The sequence below is a fragment of the Marmota flaviventris genome, chromosome 5 (genome assembly GCF_047511675.1).
Source record: "Marmota flaviventris isolate mMarFla1 chromosome 5, mMarFla1.hap1, whole genome shotgun sequence".
Classification (NCBI taxonomy): Eukaryota; Metazoa; Chordata; class Mammalia; order Rodentia; family Sciuridae; genus Marmota; species Marmota flaviventris.
In genome coordinates this window covers 36420961-36448881 of record NC_092502.1, presented here as the reverse complement: position 1 = coordinate 36448881, position 27921 = coordinate 36420961, and the positions used below count along the sequence as shown (strand labels likewise).

At 43.4% G+C, this 27921-nt stretch overlaps 1 protein-coding gene across 4 annotated transcripts in view; it reads right to left on the bottom strand.

The window, feature by feature from the left end:
• Nucleotides 1–11571: 11571 nt before the first annotated feature.
• Rasgef1c (RasGEF domain family member 1C) overlaps nt 11572–27921 on the bottom strand; it is an 83756-nt gene continuing 67406 nt past the window's right edge. For all 4 annotated transcript variants that reach the window (XM_027953350.2, XM_027953349.2, XM_071612150.1 and 1 more), the window contains 7 exons: nt 27058–27160; nt 26453–26532; nt 26275–26370; nt 23035–23130; nt 21123–21246; nt 12815–12887; nt 11572–12323 (listed from right to left, as the gene is read on the bottom strand). In XM_027953350.2, coding sequence (XP_027809151.1) covers nt 12299–12323; nt 12815–12887; nt 21123–21246; nt 23035–23130; nt 26275–26370; nt 26453–26532; nt 27058–27160 — 597 coding nt within the window. In that variant the 3' untranslated portion in view covers nt 11572–12298. The remainder of the gene's footprint in view (nt 12324–12814; nt 12888–21122; nt 21247–23034; nt 23131–26274; nt 26371–26452; nt 26533–27057; nt 27161–27921) is intronic.

Sequence of the window (27921 nt, the reverse complement as noted above, 5' to 3'; positions counted from 1 at the left end):
GGAGGAGGAGGAGGACGACAACAACAACTTTCTGTCTCTATGAATTTCTTCTGAATTTTCCTCTCCCAGAGAGTGATTCTCTATCCCTCTGGAAGCTTCCTCTCTATGGTTCTCCCCTAGACTACTCCAGTTTGGTTCAGGCAAAGCTAAGTTTTTTGCTTTGGGCTTTGCGCCTAGGTTTTTTGCTTGAATAGAATTTGTTTTTGTTTTTAGTCTGGTTAAAGCAAAAGAGGTTTCCTTTGCCTCAGGCAATTTTTCCATTTGAATAGACTTAATGGCTCTCTGAATACCTTTAAATAGATCTTGGGGGTGGGGCAAGGACTTTGACCCATGTAATAAAAAAGGCAAATCTCTAATGCAGTCCAAACCTTTTGAATATTTTCAATGTTGCCAGGTAATTCATTAGAAAGGCAAACTTTATGTAATTTTCTTCCTAATTTATCCCATGTATGTAAATTTGGTGAATCTTGGTCACAAAACCAAGCACAGAATTCACCAACAATTTTTAAAAATTGTAACAGCTGGGTCCTTTTGACCTGCTTTCCCTTCTGATTAATTAGTGTTTCTAAAATGGTCAAAACATATCCTTACACAGCCACATCAATGTTTATAGCAGCACAATTCACAACAGCTAGAATATGGAACCAACCTAGATGCCCTTCAATAGATGAATGGATTAAAAAAATGTGGCATTTATACACAATGGAATATTACTCAGTACTAAAAAAATAATAAAATCTAAATGGATGTCATTAGAGCAGATTATGTAAAGTGAAGTTAGCCAATCCCTAAAAAACAAATGATGAATGTTTTCTCTGATATAAGGGGGGTGATTCAAAATGGGATAGGGAGGAAGAGCATGAGAAGAAGACTACCACTAAATAGGGAAGAGAGGTGGGAGGGAAAAAGAGGGAGAAGAGAAGTTGCACAGAAGATGGGAGGAGAACCTCATTGTTATACAGAATACATATATGATGTTGTAATGAGAAAAAGAAAAAAAAAGTGTGTCACATTAGATTGGATAGAGAGAAAGGATGGGAGAGGAGGGGAGGAGTAGGGAGGATAGGAAGGGCAGCAGAATAGAATAGACAATATGATTGATGTATGTACATTCCATGTATGTATTATATGTCAAAATTCATTCTGCTGTCATGTATGACTAAAAAAAATAAATAAAAATTAAAAAAAAAACCCCAAAACATGTCCTTATTGGTAGAAGTTGAATTTCCCATTATTAATTCTTTTAATGTCCCTTAGCTCCAAAAACTGCCTGGTACCTCCATGACCCTAAAAATTGTCACAAATTCTGCATATCTATAGCGTGCTTTCTACTCAACTTGACTCACGTGCCTCACTTCAGGGCGCCAAATTTAGCCTGCAACCGGTGCCCGGCTTCATGAATGAAGGTTCGAGACATGAGAAACCGCTAGGGAGTTTTGAATTAAAGAGACGAGACTCTAATTACCTTTAAACCAGCTCCAGGATGGCTCTTCCTAGCCCCAGCTTCCAGCCACCTATTGTGAGAGAGAGAGAGAGGGGGGGGGTGGAACACGCCAGGGAGTGGACTTTTATTGGGGAACAAAAAATTCTGGGGAAAATCCCATCTAATGAAGATTAAGGGGGGGCAGCATCCCAAGGTCAGGGGCGATGATTGGGTCTTCGGGGTAGTGGCCAGACACGCCTCCGCAAGGACAATCTCTCGGACCTGAGAAGGATGGGGAAAGCTCTGGACACAAGATGTGCCTAAGCGCCACTTGCCCAGCCAGGGAGGTAACTCAAATCACGTGCAAGGATGGCCTCCCACACACAGCCATGCTCCTGCCCTGGTGCCAGCTGCATGGCTGAGCTTGGTAGCTCCAAATCTGAGCTGTGTGTCAGTTTGCATCACCTGGCACCACATTCTTGGGCACCATTTGTGCTGTTGACACTTGTCTCATAATTACAGGCTCTGCCTTATGGAGCCCCTGTGGCCTTTCCCTTATGGCCAGCCATAAGGACTGGAGCCAGAATGACAGGAGGACAGAAGCATCTTTGCAGGGAATGGCCATGAGTTCTGGATGTGGCTAAGAAACAGACCGTGTGGCTGTGAGCAAGGCCCACTCCTTTCTGGGCTCCAAGGCTGCACCTGGAGAAGGGGTAAAATGATCTCCACCTGGTATAGGTGGGAGGCTTCTGGTTGGGTCCTCTGAGGGACCTTACTCTTCCTGGCTCTACCAGGGCCTGGCAGTTGCTCAGAGATGTAGAGAGCAATTTTGAGGTCCTCTTGGATGGTCCTTAGGCACAAACATACTCAGCCTGAGCCCCCTCAACACTGTGGTCTCTACAGGTCTGGCTATAGGCTGCCTCCTCTCCTGCTCTGGACTCTCCTGCAATTGGAGGTGAGCTCTGAGAGTTTAGGTCTCACCTTTACATCTTCCCCTGGTTCCTATTCCGTGCTATGTCACTGTGGGGCTGACAGGTATTGGTGAGAGGGCTTCTATTGTGGCAATGATACCAGGCCTGATTACAAAATGAAATTATTAGAGTGTTATGATAAAGAACCAATGTCTGGGGAAAGGGTTAATTTTGTCCTTCCCCTCTGTCAACCTCTTGGGGACCTAATTAACCACAAGTCCCTATCTATTGGTTTGTAAATAGCAGTCCAGAGATTCAACAGGTCCCTTTAGAAAGGGTCATTTCTTCTTAAACTTTGAAACTTTCTGAACTCTCTAGGAATGTAGCTACATCACTTAATTGCTAGGCCAATTAACTGGTACCTAAACTACAACCTCCTTGACTTAGTTCTTACAAATCTCTCATAGGGAGATAAACTCAGGTCATTTTGAGTTACTGCTGTCTGTGGTGAAAGCCACTTCACAATATCACTCACAGGTGTTTTACTGTTTATTCTACACCTGTGAACTACTTATAGTAAATTTCCTGTGCATGGTTTCTGATCCTGTAGGCCAAGAATTCAAACCCACCAATGTTGTAATGGTTAAGAAATGATATCAAATTTTCCTATAAAATCCCTGTTGAGAGCCACAGCCGAAGGGGCCCCAGCAAACTTTCAGACTGCCAGCTGATGATTGGCTCACAGCGGCAACAGCAACTTCTAGCTGATTGGCTCCTCTGCGGTGATGCTCATTGGGCTGTTTCCCTGCCCTTTCAGACCACGGAGCTGCTCATTGGGGGACTTTTTTGGCTCCGCCCACACGACCCAGCCAATCGGCCTCAAGAGCAGGAGGAGTGGGGGAGGTTGAGAGGCTTGTGGGAAGCCGGTGTTGGCAGTTGGGCTCTGAGGGTTTTTCCTGAGGAGCTGTTTTGTTTGGCGTGTGTGGTTCTAAAAATAAAGTTAGTTTCTTTTGACAAGTGGCTCCTGAATTGTGCCCAGCCAGACTGCGGCATTTGGTGGCCCGTATGGAAACGAACCCACGACCTTGGTGTTATCGTTTCCCGGTCAGGGAACCATCTCCCCCTCTCTGTTTAAACAACAAGCATGTGGTTTAGGGACCGTGCCTGCCTTAGGTTGTCCAATAGTACATATGGTCCTTACCTGTTATCGGATGAGCTGACCTCAAGGCGTCAGCCTCCTGTCTTAGGTTGGTACCATTGCAATTGGATCTTACCTGTCACTGACTACCGGTCCAGTATACAGCCACACCTGTAGATAGGTCTTTGTATCAGTGGGAGGGGGGTGAGGTTCTTTGCCTCACCTCTGTTGGTCCCCAAATTTTAGCTGAACGACCATGACAAGCAGAAGGGAGGAAGATACATCAAGCCAATTGATGGTTCCTTTTGGAAAAATTGTACCACTGATGACATCATCAGCAAAAATACCCCAACACTACCACAAGTCGCTGCACCAACAGATAGTTCACAATGCATACAGGTGAGTTCACAATGCATACAAGTGATTCATAGTCCAGGCAAGTTCTGCAAGCAGTTCAGTGATGGCTCCTTTTGGAAAAATTGTACCACCGATGACACCATCAGCATAAATACCCCAACAGTACCACAAGTCACTGCACCAACAGATAGTTCACAATGCATACAAGTGAGTTCACAATGCATACAAGTGATACATAGTCCAGGCAAGTTTTGCAAGCAGTTCAGTGATGGCTATTGCAGAAGCTGTAGATTGGTTTTATTTTTGTCTTCACCAGCACTGGGATGAAGATAGGAATTCTGGCAATAATGGCTAAAGAAAAAATTATGTAACATTCCAGAAGGCACTAAAAGAAAACAATTTTCTTAACAATTTACATTGTCTTATAATTGAAGAGAATTATTAAATATAATGAAAAGGAAAGGTGAAAGTAAACAAACAGATCTGTTAAACTCCTTTTTTGTTCACATTTTAAAACAATCCTCAACAGCTGTTTACCCAATTTAAATTAAGCCATTTAAATCACGTGAATAAAAAAAAATTATTTGGATCCATTTTTTCATGAGCGCTCATCATATATGATATATGGACATACGTACATTCAAACATATAACACAAAACACAAGTGTGCACATATAATATAATACATACAACACATAACATAATAGTAAAGGCCTTATAACTTTTTACAGGTGAAACCTCCATTGCAATGTTTAAAAACTCTATAGTCAAAAAATAGAACTGATCAGCAAAACATTAACCTAGGTCTGTATGAGCTCAAAAAACAAAATAGAACTTCATGATTTGGGAAAGGGCAATAATAAAATAGATATTGAAAAAAGCATCCTGGTTCTGTCGCAGATGTAAGGATAGCCAAACTGGAGTTCTGGATATCAGCTGTTATGGATTTGAGCCAAATCATCTTCTTTTTGGTCTGTAGAAATCGCTTTAGTTAATCTTTCTGGAATCCAAATCGGCTGCTGTTCTCCCTGTGGAAACACATAAACAGACCCCCGACTCCAGGCAATCACTGGGTCAGGACCTTAGTTAATCTCTCTGGAATCCAAATCGGCTGCTGTTCTCCCTGTGGAAACACACAAACAGACCCCCGACCCCAGGCAATCACTGGGTCAGGACCTTAGTTAATCTCTCTGGAATCCAAATCGGCTGCTGTTCTCCCTGTGGAAACACACAAACAGACCCCCGACCCCAGGCAATCACTGGGTCAGGACCTTAGTTAATCTCTCTGGAATCCAAATCGGCTGCTGTTCTCCCTGTGGAAACACACAAACAGACCCCCGACTCCAGACAATTACTGGGTCAGGACCTTTCCATTGTCCTGTTAGAATATCCTTCCAAAGTACTTAGGGCTTATGTACATTTTTTGGACACATATGCCTTTCTGCAGCATTAAGTCCTGATGAATCCAAATTTAAAAAGTTTAGAGTAAAAAGGGTTATTTTAAGTTTATCTTTGGGGGATATATACCCCTTCCCAATTTCTTCTTTTTGCTTTAATAAGTACATTTTAATAGTTTGATGAGCTCTTTCAACTATGCCTTGTCCCTGTAGATTGTATGGGATTCCTGTTATATGAGTAATGCCAAATGATGAGCAAAATTGTTTAAAAGAGTTAGAAGTATAACCAGGGGCATTATCTGTTTTTAACTGTTTTGGAACTCCCACAGTGGCAAAATTTTGTAAGCAATGAGCTATAACATCTTTAGTTTTTTCTCCGGCATGAAGGGAGACCATCAAAAATCCAGAAGAAGTATCAACTGTAACATGCAAATATTTTAATTTTCCAAATTCTGGCAAGTGTGTGACGTCCATCTGCCAAATATGGTTAGGTATCAATCCTCTAGGATTGACTCCAAGATTAACTTGTGGTAAAAAGGTCACACAATTTTGACATTGTTTTATTATTTGTCTAGCTTGTTCCTTAGTTATTTTAAAATGCTTTTGTAAAGTATTAGCATTGACATGGAACTTTTTATGAAAATTTGTAGCTTCTTCTAGTGTAGAGAAAATATGTATGTCATGTGTAGTTTTATCTGCTAAATCATTGCCCAAAATAAGGGCTCCAGGCAATCCTGTATGTGCCCTGATATGTCCTATAAAGAACGGATCTTTTCTGTCCCAGATTAGACTTTGTATAGTGGAAAGCAAAGAGAAAACAGTAGAGGAAGGGGAAATCCTACCAGCATCTTCAAGGGATACTATAGCATTAACTATATACTGACTATCGGAAAATAAATTAAATACAGAATCTTTAAACATCACAAAAGCTTGTAATACTGCATTAAGCTCTACCTTTTGAGCTGATTGTTTGGGTACTAAAAATGTAAAAGTTTGATCAGGTGTAACTATTGCTGCTGTACCATTATTTGACCCATCAGTGAATATATTTGGAGCATTCATAATGGGTGTTTTTCTTGTCATTTTTGGAAAAATTACAGGATGCAATGACCAAAAAGACAATAAAGGATTAGATGGTAAGTGGTTATCAAATGAAACATTAGATTTGCACATGATTATTGCCCAAGTATTTAACTCATTAGCTAACTCATCAATTTGATTCATAGTATATGGAGTAATAATTTTATTGGGAGAAATTCCAAACACTCCCTTTGCTGCTTTTATTCCTTTGAGTATTAATTGTCCTACAGCCTCAGGATACCTAGTAAGAATAGTGTTAGGAGAATAAGATAAATGTATCCATAATAATGGACCTTATTGCCAAAATACTCCTGTAGGAATATTTTTTGTTGGTAGTACAATAAATAATAAAGGTAAACTTATATCAATTTTATCCAAATGCATATTTTCCATATATGTTTCAATGATTTTTAATGCCTTTCTTGCTTCAGGCGTTAACATTTGGGGTGAATTTGGATCTGATGGACCTTTTAGGATATCAAATAAAGGTCCCAAATCTCCTGTTGGTATACCTAGATAAGGCCTTATCCAGTTTATGTCTCCTAATAACTTTTGAAAGTCATTAAGTGATTTGAGTTGATCTACTCGTATTTGAATTTTTGGTGGATGGACCATGGTTGAGGATAATAGAACTCCTAAATAATTAATTGGAAAATTTAATTGTACTTTATCTATTGCTATCTCTAGATTATAATTTTTTAATAAGTTTGTAAGTGTGGCATAACATTCTAGCAATGTGTTTTTATCTTTGTGTGCTAATAATACATCATCCATATAGTGAAATATTTGTAGTTCAGGATTTTGATTTCTAAGTGGCTGGATTACTTTGTTAACATAAATTTGACACATAGTTGGGCTGTTAGCCATCCCTTGAGGGAGTACTTTCCATTCATATCTCTGATCAGGACCTTCATGATTTAGTGCAGGGATAGTAAATGCAAAACGTGGAAAAAAAACAATCTTTAATATCTATAACTAAAACATACCAAGTTTTTGGCAAAGCAGACAATTGCGGAATCCCCAATTGAGCAGGTCCCATAATAACCATCTCATTATTAATGGCTCTTAAATCTTGCAATAATCTCCATTTACCAGATTTCTTTTTAATGACAAAAATGGGAGTATTATGGGGAGATACAGAAGGTTGTATATGTCCTTCCGCTAATTGTTGTTTGACCAGGTCATGGGCTGCTTGTATCTTTTCTTTAGTCAGGGGCCACTGAGGAACCCATACTGGTCTTTCTGATTTCCAAGTAATTTTTATTGTCTCAGTGGCCCTTACTGAAAATCCAACCCATGTCTGTCTGTTCCTTGATCTATTTGTATTGGTGCTGCTATACCTTGTTCTTGTTTTTCTAATCTTTTTCCTTTCCTAAAACCTTGTCTAGCCATAATAGTGGGTGCATTTTGATTGATGTTATTTATTAATGTCAAACCTAATTGATCTAGGACATCTCGTCCCCATAAATTTACGGGAAGATGATCCAATACATATGGCTGTATAGTTCCTTCACATCCTTCAGGATCCTTCCAATCTAACACCATTGCACTTCTATGGGGATTAGTCACCACTCCTAGGCCTCGAAGCATTTGAGTGGCTTGTTGTAATGGCCAATGTTTTGGCCATTCTTGATGAGACATGATGCTAAAGTCTGCACCTGTATCCAGTAGCCCATTAAATTCATGTCCTTGAATATTTAGTTTTAGCATGGGGCGAGAATCTAAATTTAAAGAAAGCATAGCCCAATCTACACCTGTGGAGCCTAATCCCTTGGAACCTCTTTCTACAGCACGACTGGAAAATTTATCATGTAGGCTGGGTATTATTAGTAACTGTGCTATTCTATCTCCTGGTGAAATTACTGATATACCCTTTGGAGAACTGGCTATAATTTTTATTTCACCTTCATAATCGGGATCAATTACCCCAGGACTTATCATAAGTCCTTTTAGAGTAGAAGAGCTGCGTCCCAATAATAAGCCTACTGTTCCTTTGGGAAGAGGTCCTTTTACCCCTGTGGGAACGATTTGAACTCCCATGTCTGGAGTTAGTACTGATCTGGCGGAGGCGCAGATGTCCAACCCTGTGCTCCCTCTGGTTTGTCTAATGAGGGATCTGATGGACAATGTGTCCTGGGCACTACCCTGATGGGGTTGCTGGGTTCCTCCAGTGCTCCGTATATTTGTGGTTTGGGGCCCCGGAGCATTGGGCCCCCCTGTCCATTTTTTGGCAATGGAGCCCGATGCCTTTCTCCACGATATCGTGGATAAACACCTGGTCCTTGATCATTTTTTGATAATGGAGTACCCTCTATGGTGGTTTGAGAACGGCATTCATTAGCCCAATGTCTCCCTCTACGGCATCGTGGGCAAATACCCGGTATTCTACTCCTTTGATACCTAGTTTTGTTAAACCCTCCTCCTATGGGGCAATTCCTTTTAAAATGTTCTGTTTGTTCACAATTGTAGCATGTTCTTGGCCTGGCATCTAAAGCCTGTTTTACTGCAGCTGCCACAATTTGCCCTTGTTCATTAATGTCTCTGGCATCTAAAGCCTGTTTTACTGCAGCTGCCATGACTTGCTCTTGTTCATTAATGTCTCTACATAATTTAATATATGTGTTTAAATCTTCATGTTTCCATGGTCTAATAATTTCTCTGCACCAACGATTCGCTTGGTCATAAGCCAGTTGTTTTATTAATGGCATTGCTTGTTCTGTATTCCCAAAAACTCTGGTAGCTGTTTGAATAAGCCTATCTACAAATTCAGCGTAAGATTCATTAGCTCCTTGTATTACCTTAGATAATTGACCTTGTAAACCTCCATGTCCTTGTAAAGTCTTCCATGCCCTAACCGCCTCTGCAGCAATTTGTGCGTATACGCCAGGATCATATGCAATTTGTTGCTGTTGATCCTCATAAGGTCCCTTTCCTAACAACATATCTAGATTTCTCTGAGGATAACCAGCTGCTGCATTTCGCCTAGCCATCTCCTTGCAAAATTCCTCATTGGCAACCTTCCATAACAGGTATTGTCCTCCATTTAGCACAGCTTTACACATATTAGCCCAATCTGCTGGTGTCATGTTCAAGTTGTTAATGGATTCGACCAAGCTTACAGTGAAGGGTGCTTGAGGACCATAGGTTGTTACAGCCTCTTTTAGCTGCTTCACTGTTTTGAAATTTAAAGCATGGTGAATTCGCTGCCCTCCTGCCTCAAATACAGGGCATGTTAATATTTGAGATCCTGTCTCAGGATCCCAACTATCAACTGCGGGGGTTGGGAGCCTCCCAGCATATGGAGGTGGTGCTGTTGATTGGACACTTATGCCCTCTGGTGATAGAAAGGTGTTAGTAGCAGTCTCCTGTAGAGGTGGCGCTGTTGGTTGTAACTTCAGCTCCAGGCCCAGTACTTCAGAGCACTGGCTTATCTGGGTCCACCAGCATAAATAAACCTGACTTCTCCAACTCTCCCAGTGATGCTTGGTCTCTTGCTGAGCATGATTTTTGTAACACTATCAGGAATTGTTTCTAGAAGACAAGTCCTGCGCCTGAGGATGTGGCTTTGACTAGATTGACAAAGTGGGGAACAGTAGTACAAAAAGCACAGTGTGTACAAGGCCAGAGGAGGGGGAAAGTTCTGTGTTTCTTTTGCAATGGGGTTGGTAAAGCCAGGAGCTATCTTTCATAAATGCTATTAGGATTTGACCTTCCTCTCCAGCTAACCCATGACATTTCAATCTCAGTGGGACTGGACTGTTTTCTCAACCTCCTTTCTTCAGGTTTTCCACAGCCAGGTTCGAGGCTGATGATAGGGAGAACTGAGTTGGGGCCTTGGCCTCTAGGAAAGGAGTGGAGATGCCTGGCTGTGGGAGGCATTTTGAGGCTGGACTTGGGAGAGAGAGCTAGGATGCTAGGCCTGGGTGAGGAATTGCATGAGGCAGGGAGAGGGCATCTTGGCCAGTTTCCCCCAGGACTCCCAAGCTCAGAGTTTCTTCATAGGCCCCTGAACCAATTAACTTAGGAATAAGGAGGTAAAACCAGGAGATCAGCATGGCCTTGGCTCTTGGGGTGAGGGGAGAACCCCCTACCTCCTATTTCTATAGCTGGAGCAGGAGACGGTCTCCTCTGGTTGAAGCCAGGCTCTGAGCATTGATCTTGTATCTGCTAAGCCCAGCCTAACTATAGACTGCTTACCCCAGATATTGACAGGCAATACTCTTCACAGCCAGGAAGCAGGGACAGTTCCTGCTGCCATCTGAAGAGGATCTTTTCTAATGTTGCCTTAGGGATGCCAGGAACTGAGAGACAGTTTTGGGTAGGGATAGGGAAATGAGGAGGTGACTCTAGATAGCTCCTGGAATTTCAAGTCTTCTTGAGTTTGGCCCCAACAGCACCATTTCAGGCCCCCACTGGGAGCAGTACATGGAGTGTGGAGGGGCAGAGAGCCTGGGATCATCTCAAGATTAGTTTCCTGCTTTGCCACTATCTGCCTACTCTACTTGCCCTTTCTGGGGTCTCAGGGGAAAAGGGGGATGGTTGGTTGTGTGCAACCCTAATATGTAGCACTCTCACAACTCTGCCAGGGTTCTGGCTCCTGGGTCCTTCTGGGGCCTTACTGAAGTCCTGGTTCAACAGGTACAGTTTCCTGAGTTGGGTGAGGCATTCATAGCTGCTGGTTATCTTTTCCCTGTCTGTCCCCCAAGACCGTCCCAGTCTTGTTCTGAGTGGGTCCCAGCCACTGCAGGGCCTAACATGGGCAGGAACCAGGTGGGGTGGGCCAGTGCATCTCAACACTCCATCTACTTCCCACACCTGTGCCCACACCCAGCAGTCCTTGACCTGCAAAGAGGGTGCATATCGCACTCCATGACTTCCTGACTAGGTGAACTCATCACAGGCCAGGTGAGGCCTCAGCTGCTCCACTGCTCATTTGCTTCCTGGTCCAGTATAGGAAGGACTAGAAATACAGGCTGGGTGAAGACTGTGGGGGAGCCTCAAGGTGTTCCCTATTGGTTTTATTGCCACCTTCTCTGTACAAGAGGCATTTGAACACATGCAGGCAGTTGGTATCCATTCACCACAGATTTACTGAGCACTTGATATGCACCAGCCTCTGTCAGCATGACATGGGGTCTATGGATAGGAAATGGCCACCACTTCCTACTCTTGAATGTCAGCTGCAACATTCCTGGGGCTGATTTAAGAAACAACCCTGCATCTTGGTTGAATGCTACTTAAAATCCAGAAGTCAGTGACTCAGAGTGGACGTGGATATCCAGGATTTATGAACATGTGTTTATACCAACTCTAAAGTTTACAAGGGAGCTATGCAACAGGATTGTAATGTTCACATTGTCAACTTTGTGATCCACGTGTGTCCTGCTGAACTGTTTCACAGCCGTCACCAGAAAGTTATCCTGATATCAGCAGGATCCAGAAAGGGAAGGGTGCATGGGGCTGCAGAGACAAGCCCATTGGGAGGGACAGGGTAGCAGTCTGTCAGCAGAATGGCAGGGGCCGCTGGTCGGCTCTGAGCTGGTATAGACTTATTTCACATCATGTCATGATGCCTGCTATAGTTCCAGAGACTCTCAACCAACTGGTGACAAACTGTGTGGACTTCTGTGGTGCATGTCACTTAGTAAGATAATGCGATTGCAGTTGCTCAATTCTCTGGGAGTAGCACCATGTCCTTGTCCAGGATGGACAGACTGACTGGCAATGTGGCCTCCACCGTCCTTAAGGCAGGTAGTCACCAAGGCGTATGCCACCCATGTGTCTGGGGGCCCTGTCTAGTCTGCCAGGGATGCAGTCCCACAGTAGGTTTCCTGTACCCATGCAGCTATTGTGGTGGGTACCAGGCCACAAGGTCTTGATTTGCAAAGTAGTGAGGCCCTGCTTCTGCCTCCGCCAACTGGGCCATTTGAGGCGGGGCTGTGGATGGCCTCTGCTGGCTCCATCTCTTCCTCCTCCTTCAGCTCTGGGCTTCTCATGTCTTCCCCAAAATAGAAGATCTGTAGATTTAAAAATGCCAGAAAGTGATGAGGGTCCCAGCCCTGATTTCTCCCCAGCATGGATACCTTCACAGCATATGAGAGGAGGTGGCCAGAGAATGTTTGGCAAGTCTTTTTGGCTCAGTCCTCACGAGCCCATTGCTGTGACTCATTTCTGATCTCCATTCAGCTGTGTTAACATGCAGAATAAACAGGATATGGTATGTGTGTGTTTTGCTTTCTGGAGTACAGATATGGACTGGGAGTTTCTGGCCCTGGAACACATATCTTGATTGCCCAAAGACCAGCTACCAGTGGTCATGGACTTACCCTAGCCCTTGAGTTCTGTCCCAATCCCTATGAACTTGGGCTTATTCTTCTCCCTGTCTATGATCTGGCCAAGGCCCCAGGAGACTGATGATCAGGTATCTCAGAAGCCCCTTAGCCCTCTTCCAAGCAGCCCAAGCCCCTCCCTCCACCCACCCTATACCCATCCTGGCACAAAGACTGACCTTAGAGATTTCCACCTTTCTTTTTCTGTTTGGTTCTCTGGGCTCTCACTTTCATAAGAAGCCAAATAAAGACCTAGGCAGAAAAGGAAGTGAAATTATATAATTACGGTAGATGATGATAATTGGTTCTACACTCAGAGCTGGGTCTACTTTTTATTTGTAAATTGAACTTTTGCTTGCAGACAATTGTAGATTCACATGTGGTTGTAAGAAATAATGTGCCAAGATCCTGCGAACCTTTTACCAATTTTCCCCCAATAGTAACCACTTGCAAAACTATAGTATAGTATAGTATAGTTTATACCATTCCTCGATGATGCTGTGAAAGTGATACTCATTCATAGAAACTGCACTTTGAATTTCAAGTTGTATCTTTTCCCTGGCTAGTGATAGGTGGGAAGATTTCATTTGAGATACCAGGCAGTTAGCTGGGCGATCACAGGGGGAACAATCAATACTCAATAGTGCATCATATTCAATGAATTATACAAGATATTCTAAACTTTATTATACAACAAGCTTTGTGTTAAATGATTATGCTCAATGTGGGCTAATATTAGTGTTCTGAGCACATCTAAGGTAAGCTAGGCTGAGCTATTATGTTTAGTAGGTTAGATGTATTCAGTGCATTTTTGACTTAAGAATATTTCTAATGCATGCTGGAATTTATTGAGATGTAACTCCTTTGTAAGTTGGGGAGCATCTGTGCAGTATATATCACAAGTGGAAAATTGATACTGATACAGAACATTTCCATTGCCACCAAAGTATCCCTCATGTTGACCTTTTATAGCCACAACTATTTCCTTCTTAGCCCCACCCTTTCCTTAAGCCCTGGAAACACTGATCTTTTATCATTTCAAGAATGTTATATAAGTTGAGCCATAGAGTATGTTACCTTTTGGGATTGTCTTTTTTCACTTATCATAACTCTGGAGATTTATCCATCCTATAGCATGTATTGACAGTTCGTTCTTTTTGGTAGCTACATAGGAAATGGTAAGGATGTATTACAGTTTGTTTAACCAGTCACCCACTGAAGGACATCTGGGTTGTTCCTAGTTTTTGGCTATAACAAATAAAGCTGCTATAAACATTGGTGTACAGATTTTTAATAATTTTATTTGACCTTGAATATTCATCTGTCTAGAATAAAAAAATGATCAAGAGTGCAATTACTGGGTCACATAACTTACATATTTAGTTTTATAAAATGTTCTACCTAGCTCTATACAGACGCTCCTCGACTTTTGATGGGATTACATCCCAGTAAGCCCTTTGTAAAGTGAAATAATTTTAAGTAAAAAGTGCTTTGAGGGCTGGGGTTGTAGCCCAGTGGTAGAGCTCTTGCCTAGCATGTGTGAGGCACTGCGTTTGATTCTCAGCACCACATATAAATGAACAAATAAAATAAAGTCCATTGACAACTAAAAAAAATATTTTTTTTAAAAAGTGCATTGAATTCCTAATCTACTGGTCATCATAGCTAAGCAACACAGCACACTGTAGAGTCTTGGATATTTTCCTTCAGGATCACAGAGCTGACTGGGAACTGGGGTTCACTGCCCTGCTCAGCATTTCAAGAGAGTATTGAACTGCATATTGCTAGTCCAGGAAAGGATCCAAATTCAAAATTTGAAGAGTAATTTCCATAGAGTGACATTGTTCTCACTGATTTCTCACTGTAAAGTTGAAAAATCATAAGCCAAACAATTTAAGTTGGGGACAGTCTGTATCTTGAAAATTTTCTCTTTCCCCTACTCCCAAAAGTTTTAGAGTTTTACATTTTGTATTTCTGTCTGTGATCCATTTTGAGTTATTTTTTATTTTTGGTGTAAGGTCTTAGACTTCAGTTAAGGTTCATTTTTTGGTTTTTGTATGTCCAAATGCTTCAGCACAGTTTTTTGAAAGCCTATCTTGACTCCTTTCAATTGTTTCTGCACTTCTGTTAAAAACCACTTGGGTACATTTGTGTGGGTCTGTTTCTGGGTTCTCTGTTCTTCTGCATTGATCCTTATGTCTGTCTCCTCTCGCAGTATGACACTGTCTTGATTACTGTACTATATAATGACAGCCTTGTTATTGTTGTTATTTTGGTATCAGGGATTGAAACCAGGGGTGCCTAAATGCTTTTTACTTTTCATTTTGAGACAGGATCTCATTAAGTTGTTTAGGGCCTGGCTTTGAACTTGAGATTATCTTTCCTCAGCCTTTTGAATTACTGGGATTACAGGTGTGTGCCACCATGCCTGGCAGCTCTAGGACTTTTTGTAGATTCCTTGAATTTTTAAAAAAAATATCATCATCTGCAAATATGGATAGTGTGATTTTTTTTCCCTTTATGATCCGTTGTTTTCTTTTCTTGCCTTATTACACTAACTATGTTGACTAACTAGGGAACAGAACATTCCCTGCCTTGTTATTCATCTTAGCTGCCAGCAGATTCAAAGTTTGGTGAGAGTTAGTAGGAAAGCATTTAGTCTTTCACTATTAAATATGATGTTATAAGGTTATTTGTAGAAGTAATTTATCAAGTTGATAAATTCTGCTCTGTTATTATTACCTGATAATTTTTTATTTACCATGAATAGGGGTAGAACTTTGTCAAACACTTTTCTGTATTGATTGATATAATCATGTAATTTTTCTTCTTTAGATATTTAATATAATAGATCACATCAATTGACTTTCAGACATTGAAGAGCTTTGGTCATGATACATGATTATTTTCATATATTTCTGAATTTTACTTGCTAATATTTTGTTAAGGATTTTTCTATCTATGTTCATGGGAGATTTTGGTCTACATTTTACTTTTCACACTATCTTTGGTTTTAATATAAGGTCAATATGAAGTATTATGGTTTGACTGTTTGTGTTCCTCCAAAATTCATGTTGAAATTTAATCCTCCAATGTAAGAACATGAAGATGGGGAACCCCATGAGTAGGCCATGAGGGGTCCATCTTCATGAATGGGATTATTGACCTTATAAAAGGGCTTGGGAGTGAGTTCAGCCTTACTGACTTTCTGCCATCCTTCTCTACATGAGGATGCAGCAAGAAGATGCCATCTTGGAAGCAGAGAGCCAACTCTCATCAGACTCTGAATCTGCTGGCACCTTAAGCTTGAATTTCCTGGCCTCCAGAACTGTATGAAATAAATCTCTATTATTTTTAAAGCACCCAGCCTAAGGTATTTTGTTATATCAGCCTGAACTAAGACAACTGGCTAAATAAAATAAATTGGAGAGTTCCATTCTGTTCTACTTGCCAGAGATAGTGTTGTTTTTTCCCTTCTTTTCTGCTATCTTGGGGCTTATTTTGCTCCTCTTTTTCTAAAATTTTGGATTAGGATTTAGATTATTGATTTGAAACTTTTCCTTTTTTCTACTGTGTATATTCAGTGCTATGAAATTCCCTCTCGGTCCTGCTTTAGCTGTACCCCACAAATTCTGTTTGTATTTTTATTCAGTTCAATTACTTTTTTATTTCCTTTGAGTCTTTTTTGACTCATGAATTATTTAGAAGTGTGATTTTATTTTTAAACATTTATTTATTTATTTATTTTGGTACCAGGGAGTGAATCCAGAGGCACTCAACCACTGAGCCAGATCCCTAGTCTTTTTTTTTTTTTTTTAATTTTCTATTTTGAAACAGGGTCTTGCTAAGTCACTTAGAGCCTTGCTAAGTTGCTGAGGCTGGCTTTAAACTTGTGATCCTCCTGCCTCAGCCTCCTGAGCCACTGGGATTGTGGTGAATGCCACCACACAGAAGTGTTTTGTTTAGTTTCTAAATGTTTGGCGACTTTCCTGTGGTCTTATGTTTCTGATTTCTAATTTGATTCCAATGTGGTTGCAGAACCTACTACTCATGATTTCAATTACTTCAAATTGGTTGTGCTTTGTTTTATGGCTCAGGATATAGTAAATATTGGTTTATATTCTGTAGGCAGTTGAAAAAAATTAGTACTATGGAGTGTTCTAAAAATGTTGATTAGATCTTATATAATGGTGCTATTGAGTCCTTTGTCTTTGCTAATTTTCTGTCTTGTTGGTCTTGAAGTCCCAATTACTTTTCAATTTATTTCTCCTTTCAAGTAGCTTTACTTCACAAATTTTGTAGCCCTACTGTTTGTCAGATACATACTTAAGATTGTTATGTTTTCTTGAGGGATTGATTTTTCATTATTATATAATTTATCTGATATTAATATTTGCACTTCTGTTTTTCCTTTGATTAATGTTTGCATGGTAAGTATTTTCCCATTCTTTTGTTTTTCAATATACTTACATCATTATATTTGAAGTGAGCTTCTTAAAGACAACATATAGTTTGGTATTTTAAAAGTTCTTTCCTTGGAAGTTTTTTAAATCCACTAAGCCAACTTCTGTCTTTCACTCAGTGTATTGAGACCATTTGCCTTTAATGTAATTATTGGTATGTTAGGGCTTAAGTCTGCCATTTTATTATTTATTTGTTTTCTGCTTTTTTTGTGTTTCGCTTTTCTGTTTTATTTTTCTTCTCTTCCTATTTGTTACACCAACAACTTTTAGAATTTCATTTTGATTTGCCTATAGTAAATTCCTGAAGGATATTTTCACTGGATACTGGATTCTAGGTTGACTGTTAGTTCCTTTCTTTCAGCATTTGAAATATAGGGTGCTGTCTTCTGGCCTACATAGTTTCTGATGAGAGATCTGATATCATTCAGCTTGTTTTCCCCCCATTGTCTTTTTTTCAAAATTTGTTTTTCCCTCCTGCTTTCCCTCCCTTCCTCTCTCCCTCCCCCTTCCTCCCCCCACCCCCACCCCTCTCTCTCTTATTTTTTTCTTCAGTTTTCAGAAGTTTGACTGTGATGTGCTTTGGTATGGGTTTTTTTGGGTTGATCCTTTTTGTGCTTCATTCAACCTTTTGAATCTGTAGGTTTGTCTTTTCTAATTTTGAGAACTTCAGTACTTTTTTAATAGTGCTGGGGTTTTGTTAATATATTCACTACTGACTCACTGCCAAGCACATTGCAGGGTCTCAAGAAATACTGTTTACCTCTGCCCCTCTTCTCATGTACCTTTTTTTTAAAAATGTGATGCTGAGGATTGAACCTAGTGCCTCACATGTGCTAGGTGAGTGCTCTACCCCCTGAGCCACAATGCCAACCCCTTCTCATGTACCTTTGACACATTTCATTGCCCAAGTTCCACTATGAGGTGATTGGCTAATGACAATAATCATCATAATAACTAGTATATTTGGTTGAGGATGAATAATTGCTCCCAGAGAAACCCAGGTCCTAACCCCTAGGACCAGAATGTTATGTTGTATGGCAAAAAGGAACTTTGTAGATGTGATTAAATTAATATTTGGGGGATGGGGAGATTATCTTGGATCATCTGATTGGGCCCTAAATGCAATCACAAATCCCTATAAGAGGGAGACAGAGGGAGATTTGACTATAGGTGAAAAAAGATGATGCAATGTTGGAAGCAAAGATTGAAGTGATGTGCTCCGAAGAAAGAGGAAGGGGCCACAAGCCAAGAAATACAGGCAGCCACTAGAAAAAGGCCAGGAAATGGATCCCTCCCACCCTAGCCCCATAGCCTCCAGAAGAAACTAGACCTGCTGATAATTTGATTTTTAGCCCAGTGAAACTGATTTTAGACATCCAACCTCCAGAATTGCATAAGGATAAGTTTGTGGTTGTTTTGAGCCACCAACTTGGTGGTGATTTGTTTTAGTGTCCATAGGAACCTAATACAATTGTCCCTCCTTATCTTTGTTTTTCTTTTTTGAAGTTTCAGTTACTCATGGTCAACCATGGTCTGAATGCATTAAATGGAAAATTCTAGAAGTAAACATTTTATAAGTTTCAAATTACATGCCATTCTGAGTAATATAAAATCTCATGCCATCCCACTTCATTTTTCCTGGTACATGACTCATTCCTTTTTCCGGTGTATCCACATTATATATGTTACCCACCTGTTAGTCACTTAGCAGCATTATGGTTTGGATATGAGGTATCCCTCAAAACTCCTGTGTTAATGAAGAAGGTGAAATGATTCAACTATGAGAGCCACAGCCTAATCAGTATACTGATCCATTTGATGGATTATCATTTGAATGGACCAACTGGGTGGTAACTTTAGGCAGGTGGGGGCATGGCCAGAGGAAGTGGGTCACTAGGGTATGTCTTTGGGGTTTATATTTTGTCTCTGGATCCTCACTATTCCCTGTCTGCTTCCTGAATGCTATGAGGTGAGCAGTTTTCCTCTGCCATGCCCTTGCACCATGATGTTCTGCTTCACCTTGGGCTTAAAGCAATGAAGTCGGGCATCTATGAACTGAATCTCTGAAACTGTAAGTCAAAAGGAAGTTTTCCTCCTCTAAGTTGTTCTTGTTAGGCAATTTGGTCACAGCAACAAAAAAGCTGACTAACACAAGTAGCTCTCTTGGTTATCAGATCAACTGTCATGGAATCACAGTGCTTGTGTTCAAGCAATCTTTATTTTACTTAATAATGGCCCTAAATCACAAGAGTAGGGGTGCTGGTAATTTGAATATGCCAAAGGTTGTAAAATGCTTCCTTTAAATGCAAAGGGGAATGATTTCCACTAAACAAGGAAAGGAAAAAAAAATCATATGCTGAGGTTGCTAAGATCTGTGGTAGGAACAAATCTTCCATCTGTAAAATTGTGAACAAGGAAAAAGAAATTTGTGCTAGTTTTGCCATCACACTTTAAACTGCAAAAATTATGGCCACAGTGCATGATAAGAAGAAAAAGGTATTTTATTTGTGTATGTATATGTAGGGAAAAATATAGTACATATAGAATTTGGATTTATTCAGTTTCAGGCATCCCCTGGAGATCTTAGAACATATCCTCTGTGAATAGAGGGAAGTACTGTAGACTAGCATTGATTGAGTACAGACTTGTGGGTTTTACCTCTTTCAACTCAAGTAATTCTCATCATTGCCCCAGGAAGAAGGTTCTCTCATTACCTCACTTGATAGAGGAAATAGGTGAGGCTTAGAGAAGGTGATACCTGAGTTCATACAGACCCCTGTGTGAACCAGCCTGGGCTGGTTTATCCATCAACTGTTCAGCTTCCCTTTTTTCATGGTGGGGTATGGGGGGAGCAGTACAAGGGATTGAACACCTGGTACCTAACCACTGAGTCAAATCCCCAGCCTTTTAAAAAAAATTTAAATTTTGAGACAGGGTCTCACTAATTTGCTTAGGGCCCTGCTAAGTTGCTGAGGCTAGCTAGCCTCTAACTTGCAACCCTCCTGCCTTAGCCTCCCAAGCTCCTAGGATTACAGGTGTGTACCACCATACCCAGCTTGCTCTGTTTCTTGATGGAAGTAAGTGTTAGGAGGCTACAGATATAGGTAGAACTCCCTTCAGCAAGTTCTGGGTCCCAAATATGAAAAGTAAAATGGCAAAGTTGGAAGTATCCAAAGGCAAAATCATTTAAAAAAAGGACTTCTCCCTAATTTTCTTTTTTTTTTCCCTTTGGTGGGGCAGTAAATGTTCCGCAGACACAGATGTTTGTTGGTTCCTTTGTAACCTGCTTGCTGGTGAAGATGAGCCAGGTTTCCTGTGTGCTGGAGTGGAGGGCAGATCCCAGGGTGAGAGCTGCTAAGCATTGGGCAACACTGCCCCCACAGCAGATGACAACCTGACAGTTGCCTTCTTTAGAGCTTTCACTTTCTGAAAGGGGGATCTCAGGGTTTACTACTTAGCAAATTTGCAAACAAACTGATTTGTGACAAGTGATTAGATGGGAATGTGTGTTTACTGGAAGGGATAGACAGACATTAATAGCACTCTGCAGAAAAGTCAACTCATATCATGTCAGTGTGTATTACACACCCAAACCAGCACACACTTACACACACATACACATGCACCAGCCATGGAAAAACCCAGAGTCAGTCAGTGCTTAGCCATCCCCATGTGAGCCCCAGTTCTTACCCTCACTCCCACTTAACTAATGAGAAAAATGGGGTAATATAGACAGATGGTTCAGACTTATATAATACCCAACAGTGTTCAAACTGTATCCAGGGAGAAGCCTGGGCCTGGGGGTCCTTGAGGCCCCAGCCCATGGCTCCTGGGATCTATCCTGTGTTCCCGAGGGGACAGTTGGCCATCCTGGGTAATGCAGTCTTCTCTGCTCCATTTGAGGGCCAGTAAGGGTGGGGATAGTGCATTCCTGTTCAGAGTAGAGGTTCCTACATGGTGACTAAGAGGCCACCCAAGAGTCCCATGGCCTGAGGGGGTTAGGAAGGCTGCAAGATCACCTTACCGTCTTCGCTGAAGATGGGAGCAGTGTACAGGTAATGGGTGATGCTGGGGTCTTGCTCGAAAGGACATTCCACTTGTTTCCATGTGATGAACTCTCCAACCTGCTTGGCCAGTTCCAGAAATTTCTGCCAGGGTCACACAGAGACACAAAATGGAGGTACCCACAGTGCCTAAAGTTCCCAGTGAGTGTGAGTGGCCAGCCCTGAGAAACCCTCTCTTCTCACCCTTTAGTGATTTCAGGGATTTGAGGAGGAGTTTAGGGCCCTGCTAAGTGGCTGAGGCTAGCCTCTAACTTGCAACCCTCCTGCCTTTGCTTGGGAGGCTGCTTTAGCCTCCCAAGTTCCTAGGATTACAGGTGGTAAGATCGTGGATGCAGAATCTGTGGATCTGGAAGCCTCATTGTAATGTGCATTTAATTTTAAAAACCATGCCAACTTTAAGAAGGTTGTTAAATAAATAGCAGCACAAAGACACTCTTGGGTGGGGATCCCAGCTCTATGATACCCCTTGATCAGCCCTGGCAGCCATGTCTGGTTCCTAGTACCTGCTTTCCGAATCTGTGGTGGTCACATGAGTTGCAATTTTACCCCAACCCCTTGCCTTGGTTTTGAGGACCAATTCAAGAAGGGCAAAAAACAGGGGATCCTACACTGGTTTGTGTGTCAGGGTCACCTGTGGAGTAAAATTTCACTCTAGGCTGCCTGGGCCCCTGCAGTCTCGTCCATGTGGCCTTCAGCCTGGGCTGATCCCCAGGGGTGCAGCAGCTGGGACTGGACCATCTGCCAGATTGGACTGGATTTTCCCCAAGCTCTGCTGGCTCTCAGGAGTGAGCAGGCTATGGGCAGCATGTGATGGTCTGCAGGGGTGTCTGTGCAGAGGGCAGCTCCAGGCCGAAGGGCCCAGGCATGTGCTCTGGTGCTCATCAGCAGGGGACACTCAGAGCCTTTGGTGGCTCATGCTGCATATCTCCTCTTCCTAGCCTCTCTGTGTAGCCATAGTTGTAGTTGATGCCCCATTTTACAGAGGGAGAGACTGAGGCTCATAAAGAGCAAGTGACTGGCCCAGGACTTACTTCCCCTTGGGGAGTTGGAGGCTGAGGGCTTTTGCATCCATCTGTGTCCCTGCTGGGGCTAGCACTAGGGTAGAGTTGGCTTTTGAGAAGAAGAGTCCCTTTCTTCCTGCAGAGTGGGTGGTAACACTACCACATGGTATGCTCTGTCAGTCTGACTCAGTGACCTCCTGCTGCTACTGCCCAGTGTACTCTCGCCCACCAGTCACTCTGACACACGTGTGTGTGAGATGGGCCTACTTGGGACACAGCAATCAGCCTGGCCTTGCTTCTGAGGTACTCAGAGACTTGGGTGCTGGGACAAAGTGAGGGATGCCATCTGCTGCTCTGCAGGAGCCCTTAAGAGGTCACAGTGAGGGGCTTCCTGGAGGAGGGGACACTTGAGCTGACCGTGGTGTCTACCAAGGGAGCAGAATTCTTTCTTCTCTTTTGCCCACTCTGGCCTCTGCCTAACAGCTCACCCCTGCTGCTCCTTTGGGTCCTTTCCTGTTTCCTAAGCACTGTGTGTTTGTGTAGCCCTGTCACAGCCCTTTGCAGTTGTCACCATGGGCCTATGGGGCTATTTTTCTTATTGCCCTTGTGCTCCTCAAGGGGCAAAAATGATTCGGCTTCACCCATGCTGGGCATAAGCCCCGGCACAGAGTGCATTATCCACATGTGCATGGGCTTCAGAATCCCCCTCTGGTGGATGTGGGGGTGGGGAGATCCTGAGAACTACTACACTCTGTCTGCCTCAAGGTCCCCCATTAGTTTGATGATTGAGGGTCCAGCAGGCTTTTTGGGGGGCACTTTTAGTGGCTGATCTCACTTGGTTGCATTCCCTTCCAAGGTCCCTGGGTCCTACCTCAAAGTTGACATGTCCATTGGGAAGGCGGTTGGCACATCCCTCATTCAGGAAATAGATGTCTTTGATGAGTAGGCTGAAGAAGGGAATGACGATCTGGAAGGGAGAGGGTTTGGGTCAGCTCCCAGGCAGCCTCCCCATAGGGTTGGCTCAAGGGCAGGAGGCAACCTTGCCAGTAGACACATGCCCCAGGGACCTCAGATGCACCCCTGAATGCCGATGACAGGAGAGACTTCCTGGGCAAGCCCAACCAGCCTCGGGGCTTCATGAATTGTATAAGACTATTACTTACTTTTCCATTGCTGTGATAAAATGCCTGAGATAAATGACTTAAAAGTAGAAAAGGTTTATTTTGGCTTATGGTTTCAGAGGTTGCAACCAATATCAGCTTGCTCTGTTGTTTTGGGGCTTGTGGTGAGGCAGAACACCATGGCGGGGCTACATGGTGGAGCAAAAGAAAGGATGGGCTGGGGGTCCAATATTTCCTTCAAGGGCACACCCCCAATGATCTGCTTTCTCCTACTAGGTCCCAATTTCTAAAGGTCCCACCATCTCCCAGTAGCACCATGGTTGGTGACCAAGTGACCAAGCCTTTAGCATACAGAGCCTTTGGAAGACTTTTAAGATCCAAATCATAACAAAGGATAATTTTAACTAATATGCATCATGGGGACAACATGAAAACCACTAATCAAGGACATACAGGCCCCATAACTCTGGGTCAGATTACGTTTCCTCCCAGGCCCATTAGGCACCAGTGCTGATGGAGCTCCCACTGCATGCAGTGCCATTTACCCTGCGTTGGGCTAGGTGCAAGATGCAGAGTCACAGTGACCCTTGGATGTTTTTTTCTATTACCTGCCGGGAGGGGCTGGTAGAAACCTCACAACATCCCCATCTGGAGGGCTACAGGCCTTTCTCTTAAGTGTACTGGGAGCAGAGGCCATGCTAAGCACACTATTAAACATTCCTGAAACATATGTAAGTCAAATATTCTAAAATTTTGTGACCTGTTTTCTTTTCTAAAAAGTACTTAGTAATTTGTCATCCTGTCTTTCTTGATGCTAAAGATCCATCCTGATGCACTTATGATGAGACCAAGAGCAGAGCATTATTGCTCTGTTTTCTGAAGGGAGAGCCCATAGAAAGGTTTCTTCTCTGGTCTTAGCCTATGGTCTCTCTGGAAGATAGAGGAGAATGCAGTTAAAACTAAATGCACATTTTAAAGTCATCCACCTATAGCACAAGACCTAAATGCACAGTATCCCAGCACCCCAGATTTTAGGAACATAAAGTGTGCCCTGCTCCATTGCTACCCTGCCTCAGCATGGCTGGAAGAAAAATAGTGGGGACAGCCAGTGCTGCAAACTAGAGGCTGCAGCCACAGCTCAAAATCCAATGTGTATATACCTTTGCTTCAGGGTCCAACTCCTGGGCTGTAAGCCAGGAACCTTGTGACTGTCACATATGGTCACTTGTGTTCTGGGAACAGGGAGACAGACAATGATATGCAAAGACCATGAGATTCAGAGCCAGAGAGGTTAGAGTTTGATTCCTGGCTTAGCTCACAATGTGATAGGACAGTGAGGTCTCCTTGAGACTCAGTCTTCCAATCTGGGAAATGGCAATGCTGAAGCCCATCCCATAGAATGGAGGAGGGGATAGAGATCAGGTGGCCTGCAGATGGTAGGTGCTCAGTGAAGTTAAATTTTTGCCCTTGCTATCCCAACTTCCTGGATTTCTGGCTTCTAGGAGACAGGCTCCTTTGCTCTGGGGTTGGAGGTCTTGCCTCACTCAATGCTCCACCGCATTCCATCAGCCCTCCTGGGACTCATTCACAGAAGAACTCACAGCCTGTACTAGAAGGACCAGCTGGGTAGCATATGGCCATCAGGGTCTGCTCATGTGACCCCTGCTGTAAGACCCACTGGGTGGATGGTCAGGAAGTCCTGGTGGGTGGCACAAGCACATATTTTTCAGCCTGCTTCATAAACTTGACCACTGGTATCCATCCAATACAATTCCAGAGTGATGTAGAATTTCATCTAGCATTTTTCCCCTTAGTTATCTCTCAGGATGGAGATAAGACCTCCACCAACCACAGTAGGGACCTGATTCCACCAACGTTCCTGCAAGAGACCAAATTTCAAAGGTACAAGTCTTGGTGTTTCCTTCCTTAAAACTTGATGACAAGTTTTAAGCCAGATGATTGTTGCAATCCTAGGACCTCAGTATAGTATCCTCTATCAGAGGCCAATCGGAGAATTTAGAGGAGAAATAAAATTGATCAGGATCAGCAAAGGCCCTCCCAAATGCAAATGTATACGACATTTCTTGTGAAAAGGCAGTTTGGGTGAACAAGAACCTAGGATAGTCATTGCCAAAGCCAAAAATGTGATTTAAGGCCACATACATAGAGGTACTACATTTAGAATAAGGCAGATGTAAAACCCTCTGTGCTTGGAGCTACAATTTGATCTGAAACAGAAGGGACTCTGACAGATGGAGCTCTTCAGGGTCATAGCAGGGAGGGGACTGGAATCTCAAGTTAGGCTTGGGACTGTCCATTGAGGCAAACAATGGTGGGGACACGCAGGCTGTGAAAGGACTGGTAGCTAGAAGAGGGAGTAGTTCCCTTTAAGAGAATGTGATCTGAGGTGGCCAAGTCTGGCCCCACAAGGAAGCACTTATCAAGGAAGTTCAAGGCATCAGAGCTTCTTGGGGTGGGGCATGACCTGTTTTGGAGGTGGCGAAGTTGGCCACACTGACGGCATGCAAGCAAGGTGACATGGCTATCTATCATAGATGCTGCTGAAGGGAAGGGGTTGGACCCGGTGATCTTTGAGTCAACCTCCAGATTCCCTGATTGCTGTAGTTTGGATCACAACTGTCCCCCAAATGTCCATGTGGTAAAGGCTTACCCCCGGGGGAGGAGGTGGTAGAGCTGTGGGTCTTTAGGTCACTGAGACATGACCTTGAAGGAGACTGTGAAGCTTTACCCTCTTCGTCCTCTCTCTTTGGCTCCTGGCCATGAGATGAGTGGATTTCCTTCACCACTGCCATAGACTCAAAACTTATCATAGGCTAACTTATCATAGAAGGAAACCTCTACAACTGAGCCAAAATAAATCTTTTCTCTTTATAAGTTGATTATCTTAGCTATTTGTTATAGTAACAGAAAGCTGACTAACCCATTGATACAGCACACCTGGACTTTGACCATCAAGGATTCTCACCTACCTTCTCCCGGCTGCTGTGGGCAGTCAGGGAGCGGTGGGCTGCCCCTCGCAAGGCTGTCCTGTAGTTGCAGAAATTCCCTGTTGGGTCCATCTGGTGCTGGAAGAAGACAGGGAGGCATTTGGGCACCTCTTTTCATGGGCTGGCTGGCTGAACCCCTTAGCCCAGTAACCTTGTTTACCTCCAGGATAAAAAACTTGGCTGTCTTCACTTTGGCCCAAGTCTTCTTCAGTCTGGAGACAGGGCTCATGTTCATGCCAGCTGGAAGAGGGAGGGCTGGGCTGGGGACGGCTTCTCTGGCCTGGACAGTCCCCCTCACGCTCATGAGCAGGGAGGTCAGTGTGTAGCTGCAGTTGCCCAGCCATTTAGGCTGAGTCCTAAGTAGGGCTAAGGTCTGCAGTGGCCTCAGCTTGGGAGACAATGGGCATGTAGTAATGGACAATGTGGGTCCAGCTTGTGTGTGTGTAAACTCTGACCATGTTCCCACCATACAGGCCCCATCCTGGAGCTAGTTCCTTCTCATTCTTTTTGGATCTGGGGATATGTTGCCAAGCCCTCACCAAGCACCCTAAGGAGGCTGAGTTTGCCTCAAAAGAGGTGCTTTCTCCAGGCCTTTGGGGCAGGGACATGGGATTGCTGGCTGCCTTAGGCTGCAAACTGCTAAGCCCACACCCACCTGCTGCTCAGAAGAGGGTCTGGGCTTGACCCCACCTGCCTGGCTGTGCCCACTTGAACCTCTTTGAGGATCCTCCCATGGGGGGGGGGCTCCTGGAGCAACCCACTCACATATAATGGCCATCAGGGAGTTGAAGTTGCCAATGTTGAAGCACTCTCGGGCCACGTCAATGAAGAACTCGATCACCTGGGCCCTCTGCTTCTTCTTGGCTGGCTGGGGACAGGGCACCAGAGCCTTAGTGATATGTTTCTACTCTGCCCTGATCAGACACCCTGCTCACCTGCCCTGCCCTCTTAACCTTCTTCAAATCTATTTCACAGCTGAGGCCCAGGGAAATGTCTGAACCTTAAGGTTTCAGAGCACTTCACAGGCAAAGCAGGACATAGTCCACTGCCAGGGAGACTCAGCTGAGCCCTGCTAGAGCTCCTGTGGGGGTACAGGAGTGACTTGCAGCACAGGATGGGCTGTGAGGCACCTCTGGGAGCAGCTTGATCACTCTTCCTCAAGGCCCACCTCTAGCACCTGTTCTTTTCCCAAATCAGAACACATTGCCCCTTGCCTTTCCTCCCAGTACTGAGCTTGCTCTCCCCTCACTAGGGGTCACATGCTGATCCTGAGGCCCTGTCCCCTGAGCCCCTCCACTGCATGGCTCAGAAACAAACTGTGACCTTCCCCTGAGCCATCCATCCTGCACTGTCCTGGGTAGGCTCCTGGGTGACCATGTGGGCTTAGTCCAGGCTTCACAACGATAAAATCCCCTTTTAACTGTCAGAACAATGGCATGATTCTAGGAAGAGGGTTGGGTCAGTGGTACCCTATATTGTATTTTTTTTTCCACAAGTAGACTTTCCTTGCCTATGAAACATGCAGCAATTATCTATTGCCACCAAGAAGTTTGCTCTGGCCCCTGTGGGGACATGCCACAAGCCCCCTTCAAGATGTGACTTTGGCTTTGGAGAGCCACCTATCATTGA